Genomic DNA, 22,298 nt, shown 5'->3' with positions numbered 1-22,298 from the left:
TACGAAGACGGGAAGATGCTAGAACGCGTCTAGGCTGGGCTGGGGGTTACTTTGCTACTAGGTACTAGCCTCATTAAAGCAAGAAAGCGATCAATGAAAATAAAGGACGGGCACTTCCGAGCAGGCTGTCGTTCCCGCCTAACCCTGCCATGGATATCATATCATGGATTAAAGGGCATCCGTGCGTTCCGTCGTGACACGGTGTCAACTCTGTGTGTTTCTACCTATGTCCCAGCAGTAGCCCATCTTGGAGGTCTTTGAAGAGATGATGCTTATGCCGGCATGGAAACAAGACTAGTTAATGGTGCTCCGGATGGAGAAGCTGTCTGTCTGGGAAAGTTTGAAGGAAGAGAGAAGGGATCGGTATGGGGAACGTGCTTCTGGCTGGGACCCCCTTAACTCTTTTGCTGACTATGCAGGTGATGCGTCCCGTATAAGTGCATGCGAGAAAGAAGAGAGTTACCCACTCGAGCGATGGCTAAAGATGCGGATGATACGGTGTACTACGGAGTACTGTAGCAGTATCCTAGACTGTGGTGTGCACTCGTATGGTAAATGGTTGAGATGGCATTTCTTGAGATATCTCAACGTCGTGGTTGTCACGTTGGATACTACTTTAGTAGGCTCTAATTCTAATGCAAGGGGTAGACGTCAAAACTCGTATTAGTGTTCGGTTCGGAAGGGGATCTCGCAGAATCAATTGTGACGAGATGGCCAGCTGGAAAGCACCAGACGGGCTAGTACGGGGATCAAGTACTTGTGTAATACCCCGAAACAGGGTACCTAGGTTGTATATTGCACTTTGTCAGAGAGAGTGTGTGAGTGAGTGTGTGTGGCGTCATGGAACGCCTAAAAGCCGAAATGAAGCTGTCTATATTAATTGCTCTTGTTTCGCTGCTCCTGACATAAAACCGCCAGCGAGGGAGATTACCAGCCTGGCTAGAGGTTGTTGTGGTTGCGTGGCTGGACCAATCACGGCGTGTGTGTAAGCTGGAGTGAGTGAGTGGCCACATTGGGAAGATGCCACGACCAGACCAGACTTAGACTTGCATCCATTGGGATTATTATTGTTTATTACGAATTGAATTGAATGCAGACCTTTTGTGCCTCCGTACTAAATTGTACACTACTGCTGCCCGTTGCTGCATCCAGTTTCTGCTACAGTACAGTCCATGTATGTACTCATAGATGCGGTGAGCGCTGCAGATGCAAGAAAAAGAATCCAATCCGTCAGCAGCGCATGATCGGTGTCGGTCAGAGATGCCTGGCATCGAAAAATCCATATAAAAATGCCGGGGTTCGAGAAGCAAGTACCAGCTCTACGGCAGTACCTGTAGACGGCAGCACAGGGCGCTCATTGGGGAAGGTACTGCACTACGGACCACTGGTGCCTTTTCTGTCCGCCTGGGGGAAACTGCCCAGTCTTTTAGCACCAGCACCAAGAGAGTCCCCCAAAGAGCGGCGTGGCGGATCGGCCCATCCGAACCTCATTTCTCACAAACGCGCCTTGTGACGGTTGTTAGTGGCGGATTCGCATGTTGATGGCGCGCTCACGCAGGCGCAATGTCGCGTTTTTGGAGGTGGTGGGTTGGCTGATGACTTGGACTGACTGATGATTAGGTGTCGAATCAAGCAATTGGATCGGATTGGGGAGTGGGTGAGAGTGAGAAAGCGGTGCGGTAAACAGTTGCTGCTGCATGAACCTATTACGAGTGGATGCGTGTACTCTACTTTACTGTAGAATCTTAGAGTGACTGTTTAAGTGCACGGATACCTGGACGGGTACCTGGTCCTGGAAGTACCACATGTACTCCTGTCACTGGCGCTGCGAGGGCCATACAGGTCAGTAACATGATGGCTCTCTCTCTCTCTGTCAACGGTAACAACAGCCAAAGCATGCGAGTATAACCCGTGCATCTAGAACATTTGACAGAAGAGGCCACTTTCACCTTATCCCTGGCCTAGCACAAAAAAGTGCCACCACTAATACTGTACTGTACTGTACTGTACGAGTCTGCAGTACTGCATCGCAACCCCTGAACTGATCCCAATTGACCCGTGTCGCGCCATGTATGGAGATGGAGCATGGAGAACGGAGCACGGAGGTACTTGTGTCGCATGTACTCCCCGAGGTACCTACAGTACTGCTGGGAGGGTCTCGGTCCCTTTCCCTCCCTTTCTCCTCTAGCTCTAGTATTTCGTTCGTCAATCTCCCCTACTTCTACTTGGCGAAGCTATTAGTATACTTTTCCTCTTCTCCTGAATCTTCACACGGATGGTTTTTCCAAAGAACCTCCAGCATATCGATTGCGCGCAAAATCATTCCCTAGAGCCTCCGCGGACGCGGCCCGTCTTTCACCATGAGCGCGGTCAAGAACCTGCGAGCCATGTTCGAGAACAAAGGGGACGCGAGCCCAGCGGACGATGATAGAGGTAGATCCCTTGGTGTCTCAACTCCATCTCCAACCCCAGGAGGTAATGCCCTCAGTGTGTGCTGATGATTTGCCATTTGCTTGTTGCTTCTTCCTGCTCTCCAGCCTTCCATTATGTGCCCTTCAAGAAGCCTGTTTGTTACTGTCCATCCCAGACGCTGCTGGGCTGCTCCTGTAGCTGTTAGTTCCGCTAAAGGCTGGAGGGCTGCTCTAAGACCTGGATGCATACCTTATGCTTGACTGCTGCCATGCCACCACAAAGAGCTTAACTTCCAGTCCAGAAAGCTAACCCGCTCTTCTTTCCGCCACTAGCTCGAAGCGGTTCCCCCAAGCCGCTCGTCAATAAGGTGCGAAGCAGCTTTGTTGCCGTTGAACGAAACGGCGTCATCGGCCTCGTCAGGGAAGACAGCCTCTCTCGAACTTCGACCCCGCGAGGCAGCCTCGACATCGACCGCGAAGCCATCTCAAAGGCCAAGATCGATAAACCACCAAAGTCGCCCAAGTCGCCCATGTCCCCTGCGTTCCTGGCCAGCCTCAACTCCGCCATGAGCCAGATATCTGTGCGATCCGCCCGAGCTTCCCTCGAGTTCCAGCAGGAACAGGAGGGACTGCCGGGAGCTGTCACCGACAAGCCAAGTCACAACCCGGACAAGGTTGTCGATGAAGAGACTCCTACCGGCGTGCTGTCGCCAGCAGACCCGACCACCGCAACGGCTGAGCCTGCGGTCAAGTCTGCCCCCGAATCTGTGGCTGAATCTGCACCTGAATCCGCAACAGAGTCAGCTCCCGAATCAGCTCCCGCGAAGAAACCCGAGCCTGAGCAGGCGGCACCCAAGGAAACTGCCGCCCCTACGAGCAGCACCGACAGTGTCTCACAAAAGTCAGACAAGTCGACCAAGCCAGCTGCTGCCGCCACCAAAGCTGTAGCGAAGCCCGCCGCAACCAAGACTACGGCCACGAAGACTGCGGCCACGAAGACTACAGCTACTAAGACTGCTGCTACAAAGACTGCTGCAGCTCCCGCTCCCAAGGCGGCAGCCGCCAAAGCCACTCCCAAACCTGCTGCAGCAACTGCTACCAAAGCCGCTACCGACTCCTCCAGGCGAGCGAACGCCAGACCATTGCAAAAGACAGTAGAAGCTACTGCCAGAAGATCCACTTCGGCTGTTCGGTCGAGCTCTGCTGCCCGGTCAACTTCGGCTGTCAGATCCTCTTCTGCCGTCAGACCCGGTTCTGCAGCCAGGCCAGGCTCTGCAGCCAGGCCAGCTTCTGCCGCAAAGACTGGAGCTGCAACTGGTGCTGCTAAGAGGCCTCAGCCCATTAAGATTGACAGCGGTGCTGCTGTCCCCAAGCCAAAGACCAGATCGCCCACCAAGCCGGTTGGCCTCCCCGCTTCCCTCACCGCTCCCACCGCCTCTTCCGTCTCCAAGACTGGTGCGGGTGCAGCATCTGGAGCAACTCAGTCCAGACCGACCAATTCAAGGCAATCTCTCGGCCCCCTGGGCGGGCAGGTTCCTGGCCATGTTGTACATGGTGCTAAGACAGCCAAACAAGAGTCTGCTCTGCGGGCCGCCAAAGAAAGGTCTGCTGCGCGATCTCGACCCAGCATTGGGCCACCGCCCGCCAAGTCTGCCAAAGAGGCGCCTAAGAAGACGAAGGACGTTGACGAGGGCTTCTTGGCCCGCATGACGCGACCTACGCAGGCGTCATCTAGCAAGACGGCAGGGGATACTACACCTCCTAAGCAATGTGGATCCCGACCCTCTACTGCTGGGACGGCAGCATCTGGTGGATCTCACTATGAGGGCAGCCCAACCCGAAAGTCTTCTCCTAGGAAGTCGATCGGCAAGAAATCCCCTTCTCCCTCATTGAGCGAGAAATCCGTCACCAAGCCCAAGGAGGAGGCTGTTGAGGAGCCCGTCAAGGATGTGGCTCAGGAGGAGGCTGCTCCTGTGAAGGCTGAGGAACCCGAGCCTCTCCCAGTGGAGGAGGCGGCTGCTGAAACTGCCAATGTCGAGACTGCTGAGGAGGTTGTTGCTATTGCTGAGGATGCCGAGCTCACTCAGGCCACCCCTGAGCCGGTCGCTGAGGTTGCTGAGGTCGCTGAGACCAAGGTTGAGGAGAATCCCGCCGCCGAGCCTGTTGTCGAGTCCGAGCCCGTTGCTGAGCCCGAGACCGTCGCTGAGCCCGAGGCCGCCGTCGCCGTTGAGGAAGCTCCTGTTGAGCCGGCTACTAAAGCCACCGAGGAGCCCAAGGCCGAGGAGGCTGCCGAGCCCGTCGCCGAGCCAGTTGTCCTGGAGACTTCTGAGAAGGCTGACGAGACCGCTGTTCAGGCTTCCTCATAATCAACAAAGTATAAATCAATGGCAAAAATAATAATAGCAGTCTGGTGTTTTGTTGGTCAGGGACGGCGTTTGTCAAGTTTTGACATTGGTGGAGATGTGTTTTTTCTGGTCCTTTTTGTTTGATATCGAACCCCCTTGTCTATGTAATATTGGACAGGCCTCCGCGGCCCTCTGTCGAAAAGGAGAGATGTAGTTATTAAGATACCTTAGATACCTGTTTATAGCGACCACTGGTGATACTTTCTTTTTCTTTGGGACCTTGGGAGTATATGCATAAATTGCATTTTTATTTTGCCAAAGCCATCATCAACGAGCAACAGGATTCCTCGTCCATTTTGATCATGCATACTTGTTTGTAATTGATTCTATTCATACAGTGAGATGTACTTTCTCTCTCTCTCTCCCCCTCTCTTTTGTGAGACAATACATGTTGATATATATACACAACCATAATCATTGAAGCCATCTCCACGCCCTTTCTTCTTTTTCAGTTCTATTTTCTCTTTTTCATATCTCGTTTTTCGGTTTTGTCATTGTCCCATTTGAGACTATGATACTCGGCACATGAGCACACCACCGACCTTCTTCGCCAACGCCTCCCTAACCTCAAGCACACCTCTCGCCGTAGACACAAACATGCACTCCCCCACACCCAAGCCACTAACAACACCGCCCTTGAGCTTCGTCGGGAACCCCCTCGTAAGGCGAGCAAGCTCCTGAACATCCACAGTCAACTGGCGCGAGGGCTTGCTAATAACCGTGGCTTTGGACAGGACGGGCCGTCCGTCCCAGTACTTGAGGCCGAGCCAGATGCGCATCTTTGCGACGGTGGCGTTTGTGACGGGCTCGGGGACCTGGGCGACCATTTGCTCCGGGGTAGGGGGGTGCGGGCCGGCGCGGTAGACGGAGGAGAAGAAGCCGGAGCGGTGGAGGGCGAGGGCGAGGTGCAGGTTGTACTTGTTGGAGGGGATGGAGGTGAGGCCGAGGCGGGCTTTGGAGGCGTTTTGGAGGTGGGAGCACATGTGTGCTATGTTGAGGATGGAGGGCATGGTGGGTGAGTCTTTGTTTGGTTTGTCCTATGTGTTTGTTGGACGAGTGTTTTTGTCGTCGAGGGTTCTTATGCGTGTGGGTTCGTCTTTTTCCTCTGAGGTTGTGAAAGTTAGGATGATGCTGGAATTGTGGTCTGCGGTGCTTGGGGGTACTCACAGCGCATCGTCTAGAAACGCTCCCTAACCGGCCAATTCGCCCAACTACAGCTGAATTACCAACCACAATTCGTCCTGGGCGAGATGCGCTCTGCACGGATTTTGCAAAACGAGGTTGGAAAGGCGGAGGGTTGTTGTATTTGGTTGATTATCGCGATTGCTTTCGATATGGTGGTGCTACTGGAAGGCGGCTTGTCAAAAATTTGGAGGTGGGTGACTAAGCAGAAATGTGGCACAACTTTCTTTGGCCTCTAGCAGATAGAGCATCATGATATGAGCAGAGTGAAAGAAGCACAGAATTCAATATATTTACGATATAATTGGTAAAATTGAATTTTTTTTTTTAATTCAAGTGATTTGCTATTTGATTGGAGTTTGTTTATCCAGATATCCGCTTGTATTAGACTATACCGCCCATATTGTTCACATTTCTACATGCCCATGTTAAAATCCTAACCGCTGCTACAAAGTGCCAATCCCTGCAAATATTCATGTACATATTTGACATTTGCCTCCGTTATTGCCTTTTTTTGAACTGTTCATGCATCTGCCAAGCCACCAAGACATGAATTACCGTATTTCAGGCGCATAATATGTCAAGAATGAAGAAAAAGGAGCGGCAGTGACCCCTTTCGCCTACGCTTTGATATCGGTATCATTTCCAACCGAAAAGCCCTCCCACAAAGGATGCAAGAGATCCACGACGCTTATACGCCAACACAAGAGCCGTCAAGACAACAGGACTAGAGACCAGCGCAATGAAGCTCTGCACCAGTATCTGGCCCTGGCGATCGCTCTTGCGCACCACGTCCGCGTATCCCTCGTTGCCGAAGCTGACTCGGGAGTACTTGGTCTGCCAGCCAAAAGACGGAAAGTGCACGCTCATGAATTCCTCGAGGTACTTGCGCAATCTGTACCGCCTGGAGAGGACCGAGGATCTCATTTCGACGTAGTTTTGCAGAGCTAGGTTGTTGATGGCGTAGGCGTCCTTTGCGCGGACGGTAGAGTACTCTGCCAGAGCGAGAGAGCGCTGGAAGGCGGATGTCTCGGTGGAGTGGATGAGTTCTCCGTCGGGGTTGTTGGTCTCCTCGAGGTTTACGTGCTTGTCGAGGATGGAAAAGAGAATGCGGACATCTTCCATGCCAGCGTTCATGCCCTGGCCATAGAAGGGCACCATGGCGTGGGCAGCGTCGCCGATGATGACGCCAGAGGAGCCATGGTGATAAGGCTTGCACTTGAGGCTAATCAACGGCAGGTGAGGATTTGTCTCAAACGACTTGATGAGATCCGGTCCTGGTATCAAGGCGGTAACTCCGGGGAAGTGCTTGTCAAAGAAAGCCGGAACCGTGGAAGGGTCCCTCTCCAGCTCCGAAATCTCAGCGCTGGGAATGAAGAGGGTGCATGTGAATGATCCGTCCTGCAAAGATATTAGTAATTGCCATGAGTTTGAAATTCGAATTTGTAAGCGGTCAAGTCATACCTCACTGGGAATGGCAATGAACATAAAGTCCTTGCCCGGCCAGATGTGCAAGTGGTTCGGCGAGATTCGGAACTTGGCGTTGGGGTCCTTTTCATTCTCATCCACGGGACGAGGGGGTAGATGGAATTCGCACCATAGGGTGTCAATATACTCTTGTTGGTAATCCATTCTAGTAAACTTCATCAGGTGATAGCGAACGGCAGAGTGTGCGCCGTCTGCTCCAATCATGAGATCGAAAGTGATTTCGATTTCTCTAGGACGGCCGTTAGGAACGTAGTCTCTGTCGCGAGCTTCAAACCAAGCCTTGTTCTTCTTAAAGTCAGCTCCAGTGAGCTTGTGGTTGAAGAACAGCTTGACGTTGGGCATGGCTTCTAGGATGTCTAGCAGCCGCGAGTTGAGGGCTCCTCGGTCAATAGCATTGATGGCCTTTATGCTAGTTAATAAAGTCTTTTATATCAAAAGTAGGAATAAAAATAATTCGAGAGACCCGAGCGGGTTTGAGTGCGGTGACTCCTTACCTGTCCGTCTATGCCGTAGTTTTGTGAGTGCTCGTAAAGACTTCCATCCGGCGACTGTCCGTGAATCATCCGGCCGCGCATTGGAATAGTCGCAGACATGACATGGTCAACCAGCTTCGGTTCACCAGACAGCTGCATAGCATGAAGCCCTCGTTCAGACAAAGCCAAGTTGATGGACTTTGTAAAATTGAGCGGCACGATGCTGGGATCGCGAAGATCTGAGGCCGGTTAGCGGAGCGGTTTCACAACCATGACACTGAGACAAGGAGAGCTATAATTTTCAGTAAAGCAGAGGCAACAACACAGTATCTTTGAAAACCGAGAAACCATTACAAAAATAATATCCAACACCATAAAAGAAGAAAAAGGGCGGATAATTACAGCATGAGTCCAACAACACCATGAGACCGAGTTCGGAGGCGTCGGGCTCACCATACAAACGAGAAAAAAAATTATAGCTTCACTTACCCGGCCGCAACTCATAGACTTCGACTTGGTATCCTCTCTTGGCGGCATATAGCGCCGCCAAAGATCCGACAGGACCAGCGCCAACAACGACAATCTTAGTGTCCGCCATGGCTTCCCGAGACGAGTCAGAATCTCCGAGTTTCCAGCTCCCAGAGAAAGAGATCTTATTATGAGAGAGGAAGAAGAGGATCGGGAGCTCTGGAGCTATAAGAAGTCCTGGCTTGACCTCGGACCAAGGGGCGAACCATGTTGACTCAACCCGCGTCTGAGAATTAATAAAGGCAAGGCACATACGAGCAATAGCCGTTCTGATCACATCATGCTAAGCAACAACCTAAGCCACATGTGCGGTCATGTATTATTGGTGTAACGCTTAACATCCTTAGCACTCTGTTTAGTCTTAGTGGCTTTTCTCAGCGAGTCTCGAGGGAATATGGCCTGTTGCATTAGCATTGGTACCTTCTACCAGAGAGGTATATAAGAGCCTGTGCTTGGAAAAGAAGCGTAAAGAAGAGAGAAAAAAAAGTTGTGCAGCCGAAGCGCATCCGCCACACTCCGCCACGCCCGGCTTTTCACATGTACCGGCGCAGACTGTGGCTCCCACATGAAAAAAAGGTGAAGAGCACAGGTACCGGATACTTTCTGTAGCGTTAGTGCCTCTGTAGCGTGTCAGTCAGTGCTGCAAAGCCTCTAAGCGCAGCAGCCATTAGAATTTCGAGCCCTTCCCGTATTAGTCCTATCGCAAGTATTTTTATGCCGATCCACCTCTAGATATCTGTAATCCCTCCACGGCATCATCTCTCGAGCCCTTGTAATTCCTTGTCCATATACTCTCTACCCGTCATTAATCTTTCGCCATGACCTCCGAACCCCCCGCGAAGAAGAAGTGCCTGGGCGCAGACTGCGATAACGACGCTGGAGCTCTGCAGTGCCCGACATGCTTGAAGCTAGGCATCAAGGACAGCTTCTTCTGCGCCCAGGACTGCTTTAAGAGAAACTGGGTATGTATAGAGAATCCCGTCGCGGGCACAACGCTTCATCATGAAGGAATGGAGAGAAAGAGAGGAAAGAAGAGACAAAAGGGTGGAAAACTGGACACACTGGCTGACCCCGCGTGAGTAGAGCAACCACAAGAGCATGCACAAGACGCAAAGTAATATCCTCCACCACTTGATTCCCCCGAAACCACTCTCACCAGATCCAGTCACCGGCTACTACAATCCCTTCCCGAGCTTCCCCTTCGCCGGCTCGCTGCGCCCCGTCTATCCTCTGTCCGAGCATCGCACCATCCCCAAGTCAATTCCTCATCCCACCTGGTGGCAGGACGGCGACCCCAAGTACAGCCGGTCTCTGGTGAATCGCAACAAGATCGACATCCACGATGCCAAGGGTATTGCTGCGATGCGCAAGGTGTGCAAGCTGGCACGCGAGGTCCTCGATCTCGCCGCGGCCGCGGCCAAGCCTGGCGTCACGACCGACTTCATCGACGAGCTCGTCCACAAGGCTTGTATAGAGCGCGAGGTAAGTCGTATTTATTGGGAGCACTCATGTGAGGCCAAGAGCCATGGTACTGATTCGTGGTTTGACATTTAGTCGTACCCCTCACCGTTGAACTACAACCACTTCCCCAAGTCTTGCTGCACATCCGTCAACGAGGTCATCTGCCACGGAATTCCCGATCAGCGTGTCCTGCTCGACGGCGATATTCTCAACATCGACATCAGCTTATACCACGGCGGCTATCACGCCGATCTGAACGAGACATATTACATTGGTGACAGGGCCAAAGCTGACCCCGATAACGTAAGGGTCGTGGAGGCGGCACGTGAGTCCCTCGATGAGGCTATCAAGGCCGTCAAGCCAGGTGTCCTGATACGAGAGTTTGGAAACATTATCGAAAAGGTGGCCAAGCAGAAGGACTGCAGTGTCATCAGGACGTACTGCGGCCACGGAGTTGGAAAGCTCTTCCATTGCCCGCCCAACGTCCCGCATTATGCCAAGAACAAGGCCGTTGGCGAGTGCAAGCCCGGCATGACCTTTACCATTGAGCCCATGATTGCCCTGGGCAAGTACCGGGATATTACATGGCCTGATAACTGGACTAGCACAACCATTGACGGAAAGCGGACGGCCCAGTTTGGTATGTTGTGATTCCCAGTCTGCCGTTCGTTGTCTGAGAAATGAAGTCACTAACTTGCAGTTGCAGAGCACACTCTTCTTGTGACAGAAGACGGTTGCGAGATTCTTACGGCACGAACTGCCGACTCGCCTGGAGGACCGATTCCCATGCCGGAGAAGAAGGTGGACGGGGTGGCAGCTTAAGAATCTGCCTGACAATGTAGGATGAATATATGGCTCTGAGTTAGTGATTTGATACCACCATTATGTAGCGTATTGTATGATGCGGCATCCTAGAGTTGAGGTTGAGGTTGATGTTGATGTTGAGCGATAGGGTACTGGCGTCGTTGGGTGTGCTGCGAGTGAATAGAGCCGTTGTTCTCTGCTGCAAATGATTGGACTATGAGTGCTGTTGCCGTGACGAGGTCAGGATCTATTCGTATAATTCCTACACAATATGTGTATGAAGATGAAAAAGAGCACGGCCATTCGCTCCCCTGTTGTCTTGGAACTTGGGGTAGCATGCGTTTTAAAGCTCGAGACGGAATCTGTAGCACAAAGCTCGAGGGTTACAGCACATCGGGCGCTACCTTATGATAAGAGACTTGTACCTGTACCTGCGGGGTGTGTTTGCCCTTGCATCGGTGAATTCACATGAAAATTCGTCTGGGGACGCTGTTTGTGTGCTCTGTCCGCCTGTAGGATCGATGCAACAAGCCGCTAACAAAAAGCAAGGCTTTGGCGATGTGTGTCTACTAATTTGATATTAATAAAAGTATACAACCTCTTCATATCTTACTATAGGCGATATATCGAGGAATCAAAGCCTTCAAGCCGGAAAGCGGACTTCTGGCTGCTTCCATAGCCCTTCTGCAATTATAGACACCTACCAGCCTCCGGACTAAGGGCAATGCTACCAAAGGTACAGGTACCTGCAGCACCTGCTATCAGCTCCAGCTATCAATCTAGCAGCAGACACGTTAGTGCTTCTGTCCCCACAGCCGAGCACGGGACCGCAGATTCGGACTGGTTGGCTGGCGCTCCCAAAATCTTGCTTGCCCACTGGCAGGTATCGCCACTAATACCAGGCGAGGTCACCAGCTTTTTTCTCCCAATTGCCTTCTCGCCCACAATCCTGCTCCTCCTGTCCCTCCTCTCCGCCGATCGCATCATTCGCCTGTTCCGCTTGAGGCCACCTCGCATCTTTTTTTGCGCCCTCGCCGCCTTGCTCTTGCTCTGCGTCATTCCCTGGTAAGCCGCAGCCGCAGCCACGCCACGAGCATCAGCCTTGGAAGCTTTGTCCACGAACGAAACCCCCCACTAATGCTAGGTTGCCCAGTTCCCCTCCCTCCTGCACGCCGCGCCGGAATCGAAGCTCGTGACGGAGCTTGAAGCAACACCAATCCGCTAGCCGACAGGAAGCATCTTTTTGCTTCTTCTTCTCCTTCCTCCTCTCTTCGCCTCCTCATCCGATAGACAAATCTCCAGCTCGTCCGCTTGGAAAACCGCCATGATGTCTGGAGAAGCGTGGCTGTTCCTGTTGGCGGTGTTGATCAACGCCGTCAACCTGTTCCTTCAGGTTTTTTTCACCATCATGTACAGCGATCTGGAATGGTATGACGTCCTCCTACAATATGATATCCCTGGACTGCAGAACACATGCGCGCAAGAGAGTAGCCTTGCCAATGCATCTGCTGCAAAGCATCCTCGTACATGGCTGACACGCATGCCAACAGCGATTACATTAACCCCATCGACCTTTGCAACCGTCTGAACGCCTACATCATCCCCGAAGCTGCCGTCCATGGCTTCCTGACCTTTTTGTTCCTCATCAACGGGTACTGGGTTGCCCTGATCCTCAACCTTCCCCTCCTTGGCTACAACATCAAGAAGTGAGCTATCCTCGAACCCGCATTATTGCCGCATATGGGGCGTTTTTCTAACCGACAACCTCTAGGATCGTTGACAACACACATCTGCTTGATGCCACCGAGATCTTCCGAAAGCTGAACGTCCATAAGAAGGTGCGCCGTTCTGCGCTTGTTTCTTGGCTCCTCAGAGCACGTCGCTAACAATCCCGATAGGAGTCCTTCATCAAGCTGGCCTTCCACTTGATCATGTTCTTCTTCTACCTGTACAGCATGATCGTCGCCCTCATCCGTGATGAGTCTTCGTAAACCATGCCGGCTGGTTGACGAAACTACCCTAACCCATTATACGATACCAATTTCTCTGGCAGGACCGATAAAACTAAACATGACGGGAACTCTGACGAGGGGCCGGTAGGGCAAGACACAGCATGGGACAAGGGCCGTTAATGTTTAGAGCTACGCTACAATGGAGCAGGTGAAGCGAATGGCGCGGATGTTTGGGAACGGGCGGGCTGGCTTCACTCGCAGTCCTACGCACTGCGTCCAGTGATATACTGGTGTTTGGAGATTGTCCAGAGCGATCTGTTTTCTCTCTTCTTCAGAGAGATGAATTTCGCAACTCGGGTAGTACAGCCTAGCCCTCTCTTTATTTCTGCGGGAGGACAGGCTGTTTGTTCGAGGTAGTCTGATGGAGTAATGATAAAACTGGAGTGTCAGGAGGACGAGGTTTAAGCAGGGGGGACTAATACAGTTACTAATTGTATCATATCGTTGTTTGCGCCTATGTTATATAAGAAGTGAAGATACATTTTGCAGGGTTTATCCGTCTTACTCTCTCTTCCCCACGTCATAGCTCTTTGGGGTATGACAGCCGGCTTTTTTCTTCTCGATACTTAAATATCGCGTCTATGCTTCTACTTCACACCGGGCAATCTCAGAACCGCTACTATCTTCTAATATGGAAAGTATCATTACTATAATTTTTTGACATATATTCTACCAATCTCTGCTCTTCGTAGAGAAGTAGCAGTGCTGCCGCTTCGCTGGTGGTATATCACGTGACCCCAATTGCTGGTCAAGACGCGCCACGCTTCTCTTCTCTCTTCTTTCTTTTCATCTTCATTTAGCACCAATCCAAATCTACAAGCAGCAATCATGGCCGACTTTGGGGAATATCCGCCTAATATGGCGCCGCAGGATGCGCTCGTGGTGCGACAGCAGGCGGAGCCAGACCACGAGGTTGTTCCCTATACAGCTGAAGATCTTGCACGGACAAAGGCTGGCCCTGCCTATCCGTACAAGCAAGGAACACACACTCTCAAGCGCAAGAATGTTTTGACCGGCACTGCTGAAGAGATGTTCGTGAGCGAGCATTCGTTTAGAGCCAAGCACAGGGCTTTTGAGGCTAAAAACGGCCCATCGAAGATGCGACCCAGCCGAGAAAAGAAGGGAGACGCAAGTGTGGCCCAAGGAGCTGGCGAATATGTTGGTCCCTGGGCCAAATTCAAGACACAACAATACGAGGAGGTCGAAGTTGCCGACGACGATGACGAGTATGAGTACGAAGAGGTGGAAGAGGAGGAAGAGGTTGTCGAGAGCGGGACGGTTGTGCAAGCACCTTCGGGTGCTCTCGCGCGGCGCAAAGAAGTGGAGGATTTGGGAGAGGAAACAACCACATTCCATGGCTCCGAAGAATTCGACTACCAAGGCCGAACATATATGCACGTTCCCCAGGATCTGGATGTGGATCTGCGCAAAGAGGTTGGAAGCGTCACAAACTTCATACCCAAGAAGCAAATCCACAGCTGGAAGGATCATTCTGGAGCTGTTACAGCGCTGCGCTTCATTCCGAGATCAGGGCACTTGCTTCTATCAGCCGGTGCAGACACGACAGTCAAGATTCGCGATGTATATCACGACAAGGAGCTTCTGCGGACGTATTCTGGCCACACCAAGTCATTATCCGACATTTGCTTCAACGATTCGGGAACTCAGTTCTTGTCTGCATCATATGACCGCATGATCAAGCTTTGGGATACGGAGAAGGGCATCTGCATCAACAAGTTCACGACTGGAAAAACCCCTCACGTTATCAAATTCAACCCCGATCCTGAGCATTCGAACGAGTTCCTGGCCGGTATGTCGGACAAGAAGATTGTTCAGTTTGATATCCGCACGCCAAACCAGGTGATTCAGGAGTACGACCATCACTTGGCTGCCATCAACACTATTACTTTTGTCGACAATAATCGCCGTTTCATGACGACGTCTGATGACAAGTCACTCCGTGCATGGGATTACAACATCCCTGTGCCCATCAAGTACATTGCCGAGCCCGACATGTATCCTATGACGAGGGCCGCACTCCACCCCTCTGGCAAGTATGTCGCATACCAAAGCTCGGACAACCAGATCCTCGTCTATGGGGCCAACGACAAGTTCCGCCAGAACAGGAAGAAGAGCTACAGGGGTCACAACAATGCTGGCCTGGCGATTGATTTGGATTGCAGTCCTGATGGCCAGTTCCTTGCTTCTGGTGACCAGGCCGGCTTCGTGTGCTTCTGGGACTGGAAGACATGCAAGATGTACCACAAGCTAAAGGCAGGTAATCAAGCCATTACGTGTGTGCAGTGGCACCCGCAGGAGACGAGTAAGGTTGTTACAGCTGGTCTGGATGGAGATATTAGATATTGGGATTAAAAAATTCATGGGGGAAGCGAGCATGATTTTATGGCGTTGGTGGTCGGATATCCTAGAACTTGGGTTTGGAAAATAAACTGGCATTGTTTACGAAGCGGCGATGGTTTATGATGTTTTAATTTTTGCCTCTCAAATGAAGGACATATTATTTTCTTGTTTTATTTTCGCCTGTCGAATCTTTATTTTGTCTTATTGGTCGACTTTTCGTTCGGTCTTGTTACCTCTCTCAACTCTTATCTCGCGGTCTTTCTGGTATTCGTCGAGGAACAATCCCTTTTGCAGATGTCCCTCCTCTTCATCCCATCCAGAGGATCGGTTACCCCAACCGATGGACTTTTCATCATTTGGCTCATACGCATGTTTGTCTTCTTGCCAGTCGCCATAAGTCTCGCTGTCATCTGAAGTTGCCCCGATATCCTCAATGACAAAACTTGTCCCCGTGGCGGTGCCAAAGCCGTAGGGGAACCATTTCATGGCAGCAGCTTTGAGGGCGAGTTGCTTACGTTTGCGATCTCCAGGCGAGTCGTCATACTCCTGATGAAGGCGCGATGCCCTCGATCCTGTGGGTGTCTCTTGGATCGATGCTGGGTTGAGCTGTGCTGCTTTAATCGACTTTAGAGCTTCTTCCGAGCCTAGATCAAGGTGAATCACGAAGCAAGGCAGCATTGCTCTCTCTTCGTGGATGATGTATTCATATCCGCCGTCAAAGTGTGAATCGAAGCCGTTGACAAGGGGGCCATGTACAGAACCCAGCGTCTTATCTGCTTTGGAGATCTTATTATACGATTTGGAACAATACGTCCGGCCCATGACGGTCGCACAGACAAACAATCGCATGCTGGGGAGCATTCCCAACGGCGTCTGTTCTCGCTGGCCGCTGGCGTAGGACATTGCGTACGCGGCAGACTGGGAGGAATAGATGCCGCGGTCGAAGGCTATGCCTGAGCGAGGCGATTCTATGCGTTTGCCGTCGGCGACTTTGCCGGGGAGGAGGAAGCCGTTGCGGATGATGGAGCGGACGGAGCGAAGACTTGTGCCGTGGAACGTAAGTCTCGGCTTAACCATGTCTTCGACAACGGTGTCGATGGAGAGGGTGGTGCGGTAGCGGCCGTCTAGGGAAGAATGCGGTGGTAGCTTCTTTCGCAGACCGGGTTGTTCTGGGAGGAATGCGCGGAGGTGGTCTTGGTATCGCCGGAAGCGCTTGAGGAGGTCCTCGCGCATGATGTTCTCGAAGTGAATGATTCTCCATGCTGAAGGGATTTGCTGCGCGATTTGCTCTGGTGTCATACCTAGGAGGAATGAGGCGGTGTCGCGAACGGTCGAGACGTCGAGGCCGAAGGGGTTGGAGATGATGTCGTCCCAGCTGGAGATTTCAGAGGCAGACCAGCCTTTGGTGGGAGTGGTGTTGGGATTTGTGGCTTGGTGTCCTGTTTCTTCACGATATTCTGATAGATGTTCTAGGGCCTGGAGAATGGCAATCTGGAGATGCTCTTCTCTAACATGTGATGAATCGTCATCTTCATTGTAGAGGGTGAGGAAGATTGAGCGGACGTGTTGTCGAAGGGGATCGAGGATGCGGCGTGGTATTGAGCTGTTGGTATCGAGGATTCGGCTTGAGAGGAAGGTTTTATGGTCTATAGATAGACAGAGCTGGAATGTGAAGTCGGGGAACTGGAATTGGAGAGTTTGCTCGTTTAAGTCTTCTGATGTGTCCTGGGACCAGGTGAGTACTGATGGAGGGAGATGATTGTCGATGAGATTGAGCGTGAGAGCCATGCTGGATGATATTACGACATGGGTGAAATCTGTAATGAAAAAAATAGAAACAATGATATGGCCAGGTGAAATTAAATGAAAAAACAATCGCTTATATGTTGATGGTATTTGATGTCATGTATAGGTATCGTAAATGAAGCCATGGATCCCAAGCAGGCGGTGCTGCATATTATACAAATGGTGAAGCATCATCTGCAGAATGTAACTCGAATAGTACGCCGGAATGCACATCCAATTACGCGACAGAAAGGGTATCATCTTTTCGAAACGTGGGGAAAATGCATTTTATACATTGCTCGACCAGGCAACAGCTACAGGTATTGAGTGAATCCGATTGGTTCCCCCGGCTGATGACGGTGAGGGCGTTTTTTTGGAGATGGCGGCGAGGAGTCATCGGAGGCGCAGGGCTGACTTTGTGAGGGATCGAGATGGAACAATTTCTGATCATGATATTAAAATGCGGATTGAAAACTACACATAATGATGAATAAATTATCGGATCTTAATGATGGATAAGTTGCAGCGCATCTGGGATGGACGTAAGTTGGGCGAGGCATCTGTTCTGTGAGCTTGGTGTCTTACAGGTCCACGATCATATTGACCACCCTCAACTGGCGACATGGGTATGTAACGCAAATGGCAGCAGGTATAATGAAATTATTCCATCGTCGCCATTAATTTAATACAAATTTCCGCATCATATAAAGCTCTTTGCAGCTTGCCATTCGGCAGTGTGTTATGGCTTGGTGGAGAAACTCAGACAGGGCCCCCCTATATGCTCCTGATACCGCCTTAGTATAAAGGACAAAGCATGGTTCGTTACTATACCTGAGCAACATGTATAATATACAGATAATGAGCTATTTGAATCTCGATCCATGCGCCACAATGAACATGCTTTCTACAGACCACTCTCTATGCCTAAGTACAACGAATTTCACATAGCCCATATAACCTTGTTAGTAGAAGCTTTCCACATCACGTACATGGACAATGAGAAGTTTCTCGATAGATAACCAGAACCTTATATAAAGTATGGATCATCAACATCCACAAATGGAGAAAACCACGTATGCTTTCAAATTCCCTGTCCGCTTTCCGGCAACCTGTAATTCTTTACCTCTGATACTTCACCCCCCCGCCAAATCAACCACCATGTCTCCCAACCGTCAAGAGATGCGCAACGATGCGCTGTCACGGATAGGACTTCCCACCATTCCAGTGGATCCGACTCCTCAAGTTTCTGAATGGAACGACGACGAGACGACGCTCGCCACATCGGCCAGCCTATCCTTCTCAACCTTCTCCATCGATGACACAGGTAAGACTCGACTTCCTTTCCTATACTTCTACCTCGCAGCTCATAGACTTCATCGTACTGACGACGGCTTATTAGTCGTGGATGATTACTCCCCTGACCCTAATTTTTACCCTGACCCCCGATTTCGGGAGGAATTAGCCGAATTTATGAATGCTCATTTCGGGAATTATAGAGAAGCCGTGAATCGAGGCTCGAGGAATCTTACGCATCGCTTGGATAATGCGGTGGCGTTTGGGACTGTTGATCTTGACGCAGGACTACAGGGAGAAAACCGTCAAGGGCGTCCAACAAGTGGTCGCGGCAGCAGGGTGTACCATTGGATACTATCTCACGTACGTTAATGTCTGATGGCAGTATACTGTAGGGCCATAGATTACAATTTTTCTGTTAAGGGGGGGCATTTAGGATTGGCAGTCGATGTTCGGAAATCTCTTCAATGGTCAGGAAAACTTGTTAGCTAGATCAAATTCTTGGGTCCTTTTATAGGAAGACATATTTTAATCTACAATCTACAAATGAAGATTCAAATCGCCTCCGCATCGTCGACTGAGTTCTAGTCATTTAAGGACTCCTATAATACATTATATATAGCACTAGTATAAATATCTAATATATACTGGCTACACAGGCAATATTCGGTTATAGACGCCTTTACTCTTTCGTTGGCGCCTTGACTGGCTGCGCAACCATGAGTTCAAGGATTGCCTGAACAACATCCACAGCCGCAAGTGCAGTCGTCTCGCCATTATTGTCGTATGCCGGTGCCACTTCAACTACGTCTCCGCCAATAATGTTCAATCCCTCTAACCCAGCCAAGATGGTCATCAACTCGCGGGTGCTCCAACCACCCGGCTCTGGAGTACCAGTTGCTAATTCTTCGTCAGCGACTGGAGTCAACATTCATATATAAGAGTATCATACCAGGGGCAAATGCAGGGTCGAGAACGTCAATGTCAACGCTAATGTAGACATTGGTCTCACCGACGCGCTGTCGAATCTGGTCTATGATAGACTGAACTCCCTTGGTATCAAACTCACGGGCAGTGATTGTGTCGAAACCGCAGCGTCTATCGTTTCGCATATCCGCCTTGGGCCGCGTCAAGGGTGCTCGAATACCGGCATGAATGGATGAGTTGAGAATGAGATTCTATGGAGGAGTGAGCTGGCTATCATCGTCTGTAGAGGCGATCTATGTGAGACGTACCTCTTCATGCGCAATGTGCAGAAAAGTTCCATGGTTGATTCTCCTGAAGAGATGTCAGTTCACGTTACCTATTAGACTTACCATGTTGCTTTCTGACTTACGCATAATCCGAAATACCACCGCCTTATTTTGGGTTAGCATCGTAAAAGAAGTGTTCATTTAGGCAGTTATTCCTTACCTAGGACTTCGGGATCCCACGTATCTATAGCAGAAGTTAGTGATTTTACGTATCACGGCTGGATCAGACCAGGCTTGGATCTCACCAATGTGGCTGTCAAAGTGAATGACAGACACCTGCCCCCATCGCTTGTACGTAGACCGCAGCGCTGACAAAGTTGTCGTATGGTCGCCTCCCAGTGTCACGATTCTCGGGATTGTCGATTTCTCAGGGTGAGCCGTTGACCTCCCAGAAATGGCCTTATGAGCCTGATCAAGCGTCTTGAGCGCAACACGATTATCGAGCCACGTTAGCGGGGCGTCAAAGCAGTCGACAACTCTAGCCCAGTCGTGGACAGGGTCGACGCCTGCATACCGAAGATGATTAGAATCTTGCCATGATTATCGCGTAAACCTGCTGAACCAAGCGATCTTCTCACCGGTATATATGCTGTAACCATATGCCCTGCGTTTACTGGCGGCTCGGATATAATTTGGCCCAAAGCGCGCTCCGGGACGTCCCGTTACTGCCTTTTGGTTGATGGCTGTCAGTTAAATGCAGACCTCGTGTAAGCCAACAATGGTGGATGGGCGATACAGACCGTGTCAAAAGGAGCCCCAAGTATAGCAATATCGAAGCCTTCTGAAGAGTCGTTGTCGACAAAGCAATTCTCATACGGCAGGTTTGCATAGGTGCCAATGCCGCCGAAATCATACGTCGCTAGATTAATCTCACCGACACTCTCGGTGTGAGCCCAGAAGGGGATCTGGCTGCCACTATGAGCCACGAATTGGTGTTGCTGTGCGTGAACAGTCGTGTGCAGCAGACATGAGAGCTGCACTATAGATGAAAGCCAGCGATGCATGGCCAATTGAGTCTTTTTTGAGTGATCCGAGGTTTAGAAACACAAAGGCAACGGGACTAATTAGCTGATGATGGAGAGACTAAGATAACAGACAGAGAGAGAGAGAGAGAGTTGCAAGATGAATTCATTCAATATTTACAAACAGTTACTCAGTCTCTATTAGTTACCTAAGGCTATCTAATACCCCGCTGGATCTCCCATTAAGCTTCGCCGATTTCAAGGGTACGGATGCCGAATACTAAATACGACGGACTGCCACTAGCCGCATTTTCTGGTGGGCGTCAAGGGCGTCAATCATGCTTGACAAGCACATGAGCTGCCTACCTGGGCAATTCTTTTTCTTAATGGGGGAACGGAAGATGGTTGCATTGTTTGTGTACCTGCGCTTGTTACGTTAGCCTGCTGCAACTATTTGCACGTGGAAATTTGAAGTCGAATTTAAGATATGTAAGAAGCCATAATGTTTTCATTGACGTAGTTTCTCCAGTGGTATAAGTGGTGCTGCAAAAGAGCGTTCCTAATAACATCGCCACTTTCTTGCAGTAGGTATTTAAAAATAAATCATGGTGCCCCAGAGTATGCTCATCGGCTCCCTATGTGCTTGAGATATTAGATACAGTAGTCACTCCCCTGGTGTATGTAGGAGGCATGAGGACTCAGTATGATTTTCCTTCGTACCAAGATCCCAAAGGCGATGCGCCGCCTTTTCCACATTCCTCACACCGACACTGCAGCGTCGATATTGAAACCAGCTTGTGCGTCCCACAAGTGGTGCAGTGTCCCAGTATCGGCCGTCGCAGATATGACCTGGCCAAATCGCCCGCGAATTCGGGAATCTCGTCTATTAAACCATCCACAGCCTCCTGGACGTTGGGTTTCAGCGGAGTCACCGCTACCCTCTCTCTGACAGACTCAACCACGATATCACGCAGTTCCTTGCTCGACTCGCATTGTAAGTCGTACACTTCGGCCACGAACTGGGAAAACGCGCACGTGTCCCGCTCATCCCTGACTGTTTTCTTGAATTTATTCCTTGATAACTCAATAAGCCCGTCCATGAGATACTTGTCTGCGAGGCCGAACATTTTCACGTGCTGGACTAATTCGCAAAGCACATCGCGTTGCCCCGGTACAATCTCCCCCGGCTTCTCGGATTGCCCTTTGGGTGATTCTTTGGTGTAAGTGTCATAATTGCCCGTGTATAGATAGTCTACCATTCCTTGGACGGTTTCATAAGAGCAGTCTTTGATTTCGTATCTTCCACAGGACTCCTAAACAGTTGCGAACGGAACAAACGACCTCAGAAACGGCACCTCTTATCGGCAGACGCACATCTGTGGACTCACCGCAAATGAACCAGTACATGCTGCTTTGATGACTGGAGATTGCAAGCAGATAACGACCTTGTGGACGGGTATTGTATGGCCATTGCATACAATGTCAAGATCACAAAACTCTCCACGATTTTGGGCGCTGTTGGGAGAGAAGAAAAGGTACAAAGTTAGTGATGTACTATTCCGTGCAGTGTTTACTCACCCTAGCATTTGCTTGCACAGGTTGTTATAATATGTGTTTAGCTGCGACCGCATCATTTCGTCGGTGCCAGAAAAAAAAAAGCACAAATTAATAATTGACAGGACAAAATGCAGCTGTTTGGGGTATCAAAAGAGAAAACCAGCCGATTGTTGGCATTGTATTGTTCTCGGCGGCGCTAAACTTGTAGCTTATATTGTTGTGAGCTTTTTCAATTCCGTCGTCATCTTGCCGTCACCCTCTTTGCTTGACTCGTGCTAAAATAGCATTGGATGGGAATAAGCCACCGAGCTTTCCATGCTTGC

At 50.5% G+C, this 22,298-nt stretch overlaps 11 protein-coding genes across 11 annotated transcripts; 6 read left to right on the top strand and 5 right to left on the bottom strand.

The window, feature by feature from the left end:
* Positions 1–1,049: 1,049 nt before the first annotated feature.
* V8C40DRAFT_229216 (uncharacterized protein) lies at positions 1,050–1,658 on the top strand. Its single transcript, XM_083212434.1, has one exon. It carries the CDS (start codon positions 1,091–1,093, stop codon positions 1,511–1,513), a length of 423 nt encoding a protein of 140 aa, XP_083078777.1. The 5' UTR covers positions 1,050–1,090; the 3' UTR covers positions 1,514–1,658.
* Positions 1,659–2,161: 503 nt separating this feature from the next.
* V8C40DRAFT_229210 (uncharacterized protein) lies at positions 2,162–5,150 on the top strand. The gene is made up of 2 exons (XM_083212433.1): positions 2,162–2,475; positions 2,745–5,150. Exons 1-2 carry the CDS (start codon positions 2,361–2,363, stop codon positions 4,775–4,777), a joined length of 2,148 nt encoding a protein of 715 aa, XP_083078776.1. The 5' UTR covers positions 2,162–2,360; the 3' UTR covers positions 4,778–5,150.
* Positions 5,071–6,137, bottom strand: V8C40DRAFT_229206 (ribosomal protein S8). Its single transcript, XM_083212432.1, has 2 exons — positions 5,984–6,137; positions 5,071–5,921 (listed from the first exon to the last, which is right to left on the bottom strand). Exon 2 carries the CDS (start codon positions 5,824–5,826, stop codon positions 5,326–5,328), a length of 501 nt encoding a protein of 166 aa, XP_083078775.1. The 5' UTR covers positions 5,827–5,921; positions 5,984–6,137; the 3' UTR covers positions 5,071–5,325.
* Positions 6,138–6,302: 165 nt separating this feature from the next.
* On the bottom strand, positions 6,303–9,046 carry V8C40DRAFT_229204 (kynurenine 3-monooxygenase). Its single transcript, XM_083212431.1, has 4 exons — positions 8,449–9,046; positions 7,981–8,198; positions 7,463–7,888; positions 6,303–7,399 (listed from the first exon to the last, which is right to left on the bottom strand). The coding sequence occupies exons 1-4, from the start codon at positions 8,738–8,740 to the stop codon at positions 6,638–6,640; spliced, it is 1,698 nt and encodes a 565-aa protein (XP_083078774.1). The 5' UTR covers positions 8,741–9,046; the 3' UTR covers positions 6,303–6,637.
* Positions 9,047–9,193: 147 nt separating this feature from the next.
* V8C40DRAFT_229201 (methionine aminopeptidase MAP1) lies at positions 9,194–11,052 on the top strand. Its single transcript, XM_083212430.1, has 4 exons — positions 9,194–9,449; positions 9,571–9,969; positions 10,042–10,588; positions 10,655–11,052. Exons 1-4 carry the CDS (start codon positions 9,306–9,308, stop codon positions 10,768–10,770), a joined length of 1,206 nt encoding a protein of 401 aa, XP_083078773.1. The 5' UTR covers positions 9,194–9,305; the 3' UTR covers positions 10,771–11,052.
* A 297-nt stretch (positions 11,053–11,349) lies between these two features.
* V8C40DRAFT_4143 (uncharacterized protein) lies at positions 11,350–11,949 on the top strand. Its single transcript, XM_083222955.1, has one exon. It carries the CDS (start codon positions 11,477–11,479, stop codon positions 11,819–11,821), a length of 345 nt encoding a protein of 114 aa, XP_083078772.1. The 5' UTR covers positions 11,350–11,476; the 3' UTR covers positions 11,822–11,949.
* Positions 11,588–13,367, top strand: V8C40DRAFT_229193 (cornichon family protein). Its single transcript, XM_083212429.1, has 4 exons — positions 11,588–12,180; positions 12,303–12,458; positions 12,524–12,590; positions 12,651–13,367. The coding sequence occupies exons 1-4, from the start codon at positions 12,077–12,079 to the stop codon at positions 12,741–12,743; spliced, it is 420 nt and encodes a 139-aa protein (XP_083078771.1). The 5' UTR covers positions 11,588–12,076; the 3' UTR covers positions 12,744–13,367.
* A 166-nt stretch (positions 13,368–13,533) lies between these two features.
* On the top strand, positions 13,534–15,232 carry V8C40DRAFT_4139 (WD40-repeat-containing domain protein). Its single transcript, XM_083222953.1, has one exon. The coding sequence runs from the start codon at positions 13,593–13,595 to the stop codon at positions 15,135–15,137; it is 1,545 nt and encodes a 514-aa protein (XP_083078770.1). The 5' UTR covers positions 13,534–13,592; the 3' UTR covers positions 15,138–15,232.
* A 43-nt stretch (positions 15,233–15,275) lies between these two features.
* V8C40DRAFT_229189 (uncharacterized protein) lies at positions 15,276–17,205 on the bottom strand. The gene has a single exon (XM_083212428.1). The coding sequence runs from the start codon at positions 16,911–16,913 to the stop codon at positions 15,327–15,329; it is 1,587 nt and encodes a 528-aa protein (XP_083078769.1). The 5' UTR covers positions 16,914–17,205; the 3' UTR covers positions 15,276–15,326.
* A 1,556-nt stretch (positions 17,206–18,761) lies between these two features.
* V8C40DRAFT_229187 (agmatinase) lies at positions 18,762–20,637 on the bottom strand. Its single transcript, XM_083212427.1, has 8 exons — positions 20,197–20,637; positions 20,035–20,125; positions 19,702–19,962; positions 19,617–19,640; positions 19,540–19,561; positions 19,439–19,481; positions 19,156–19,381; positions 18,762–19,103 (listed from the first exon to the last, which is right to left on the bottom strand). Exons 1-8 carry the CDS (start codon positions 20,458–20,460, stop codon positions 18,886–18,888), a joined length of 1,149 nt encoding a protein of 382 aa, XP_083078768.1. The 5' UTR covers positions 20,461–20,637; the 3' UTR covers positions 18,762–18,885.
* A 188-nt stretch (positions 20,638–20,825) lies between these two features.
* Positions 20,826–22,159, bottom strand: V8C40DRAFT_229185 (BTB/POZ domain-containing protein). The gene is made up of 3 exons (XM_083212426.1): positions 21,997–22,159; positions 21,807–21,933; positions 20,826–21,731 (listed from the first exon to the last, which is right to left on the bottom strand). Exons 1-3 carry the CDS (start codon positions 22,050–22,052, stop codon positions 21,117–21,119), a joined length of 798 nt encoding a protein of 265 aa, XP_083078767.1. The 5' UTR covers positions 22,053–22,159; the 3' UTR covers positions 20,826–21,116.
* Between the last annotated feature and the right edge of the window lie 139 nt (positions 22,160–22,298).

The sequence above is a fragment of the Trichoderma camerunense genome (assembly GCF_050948025.1).
Source record: "Trichoderma camerunense strain CBS 138272 chromosome Unknown V8C40scaffold_1, whole genome shotgun sequence".
NCBI classification, from domain to species: Eukaryota; Fungi; Ascomycota; class Sordariomycetes; order Hypocreales; family Hypocreaceae; genus Trichoderma; species Trichoderma camerunense.
This window is presented reverse-complemented; position numbering and strand designations above follow the sequence as displayed.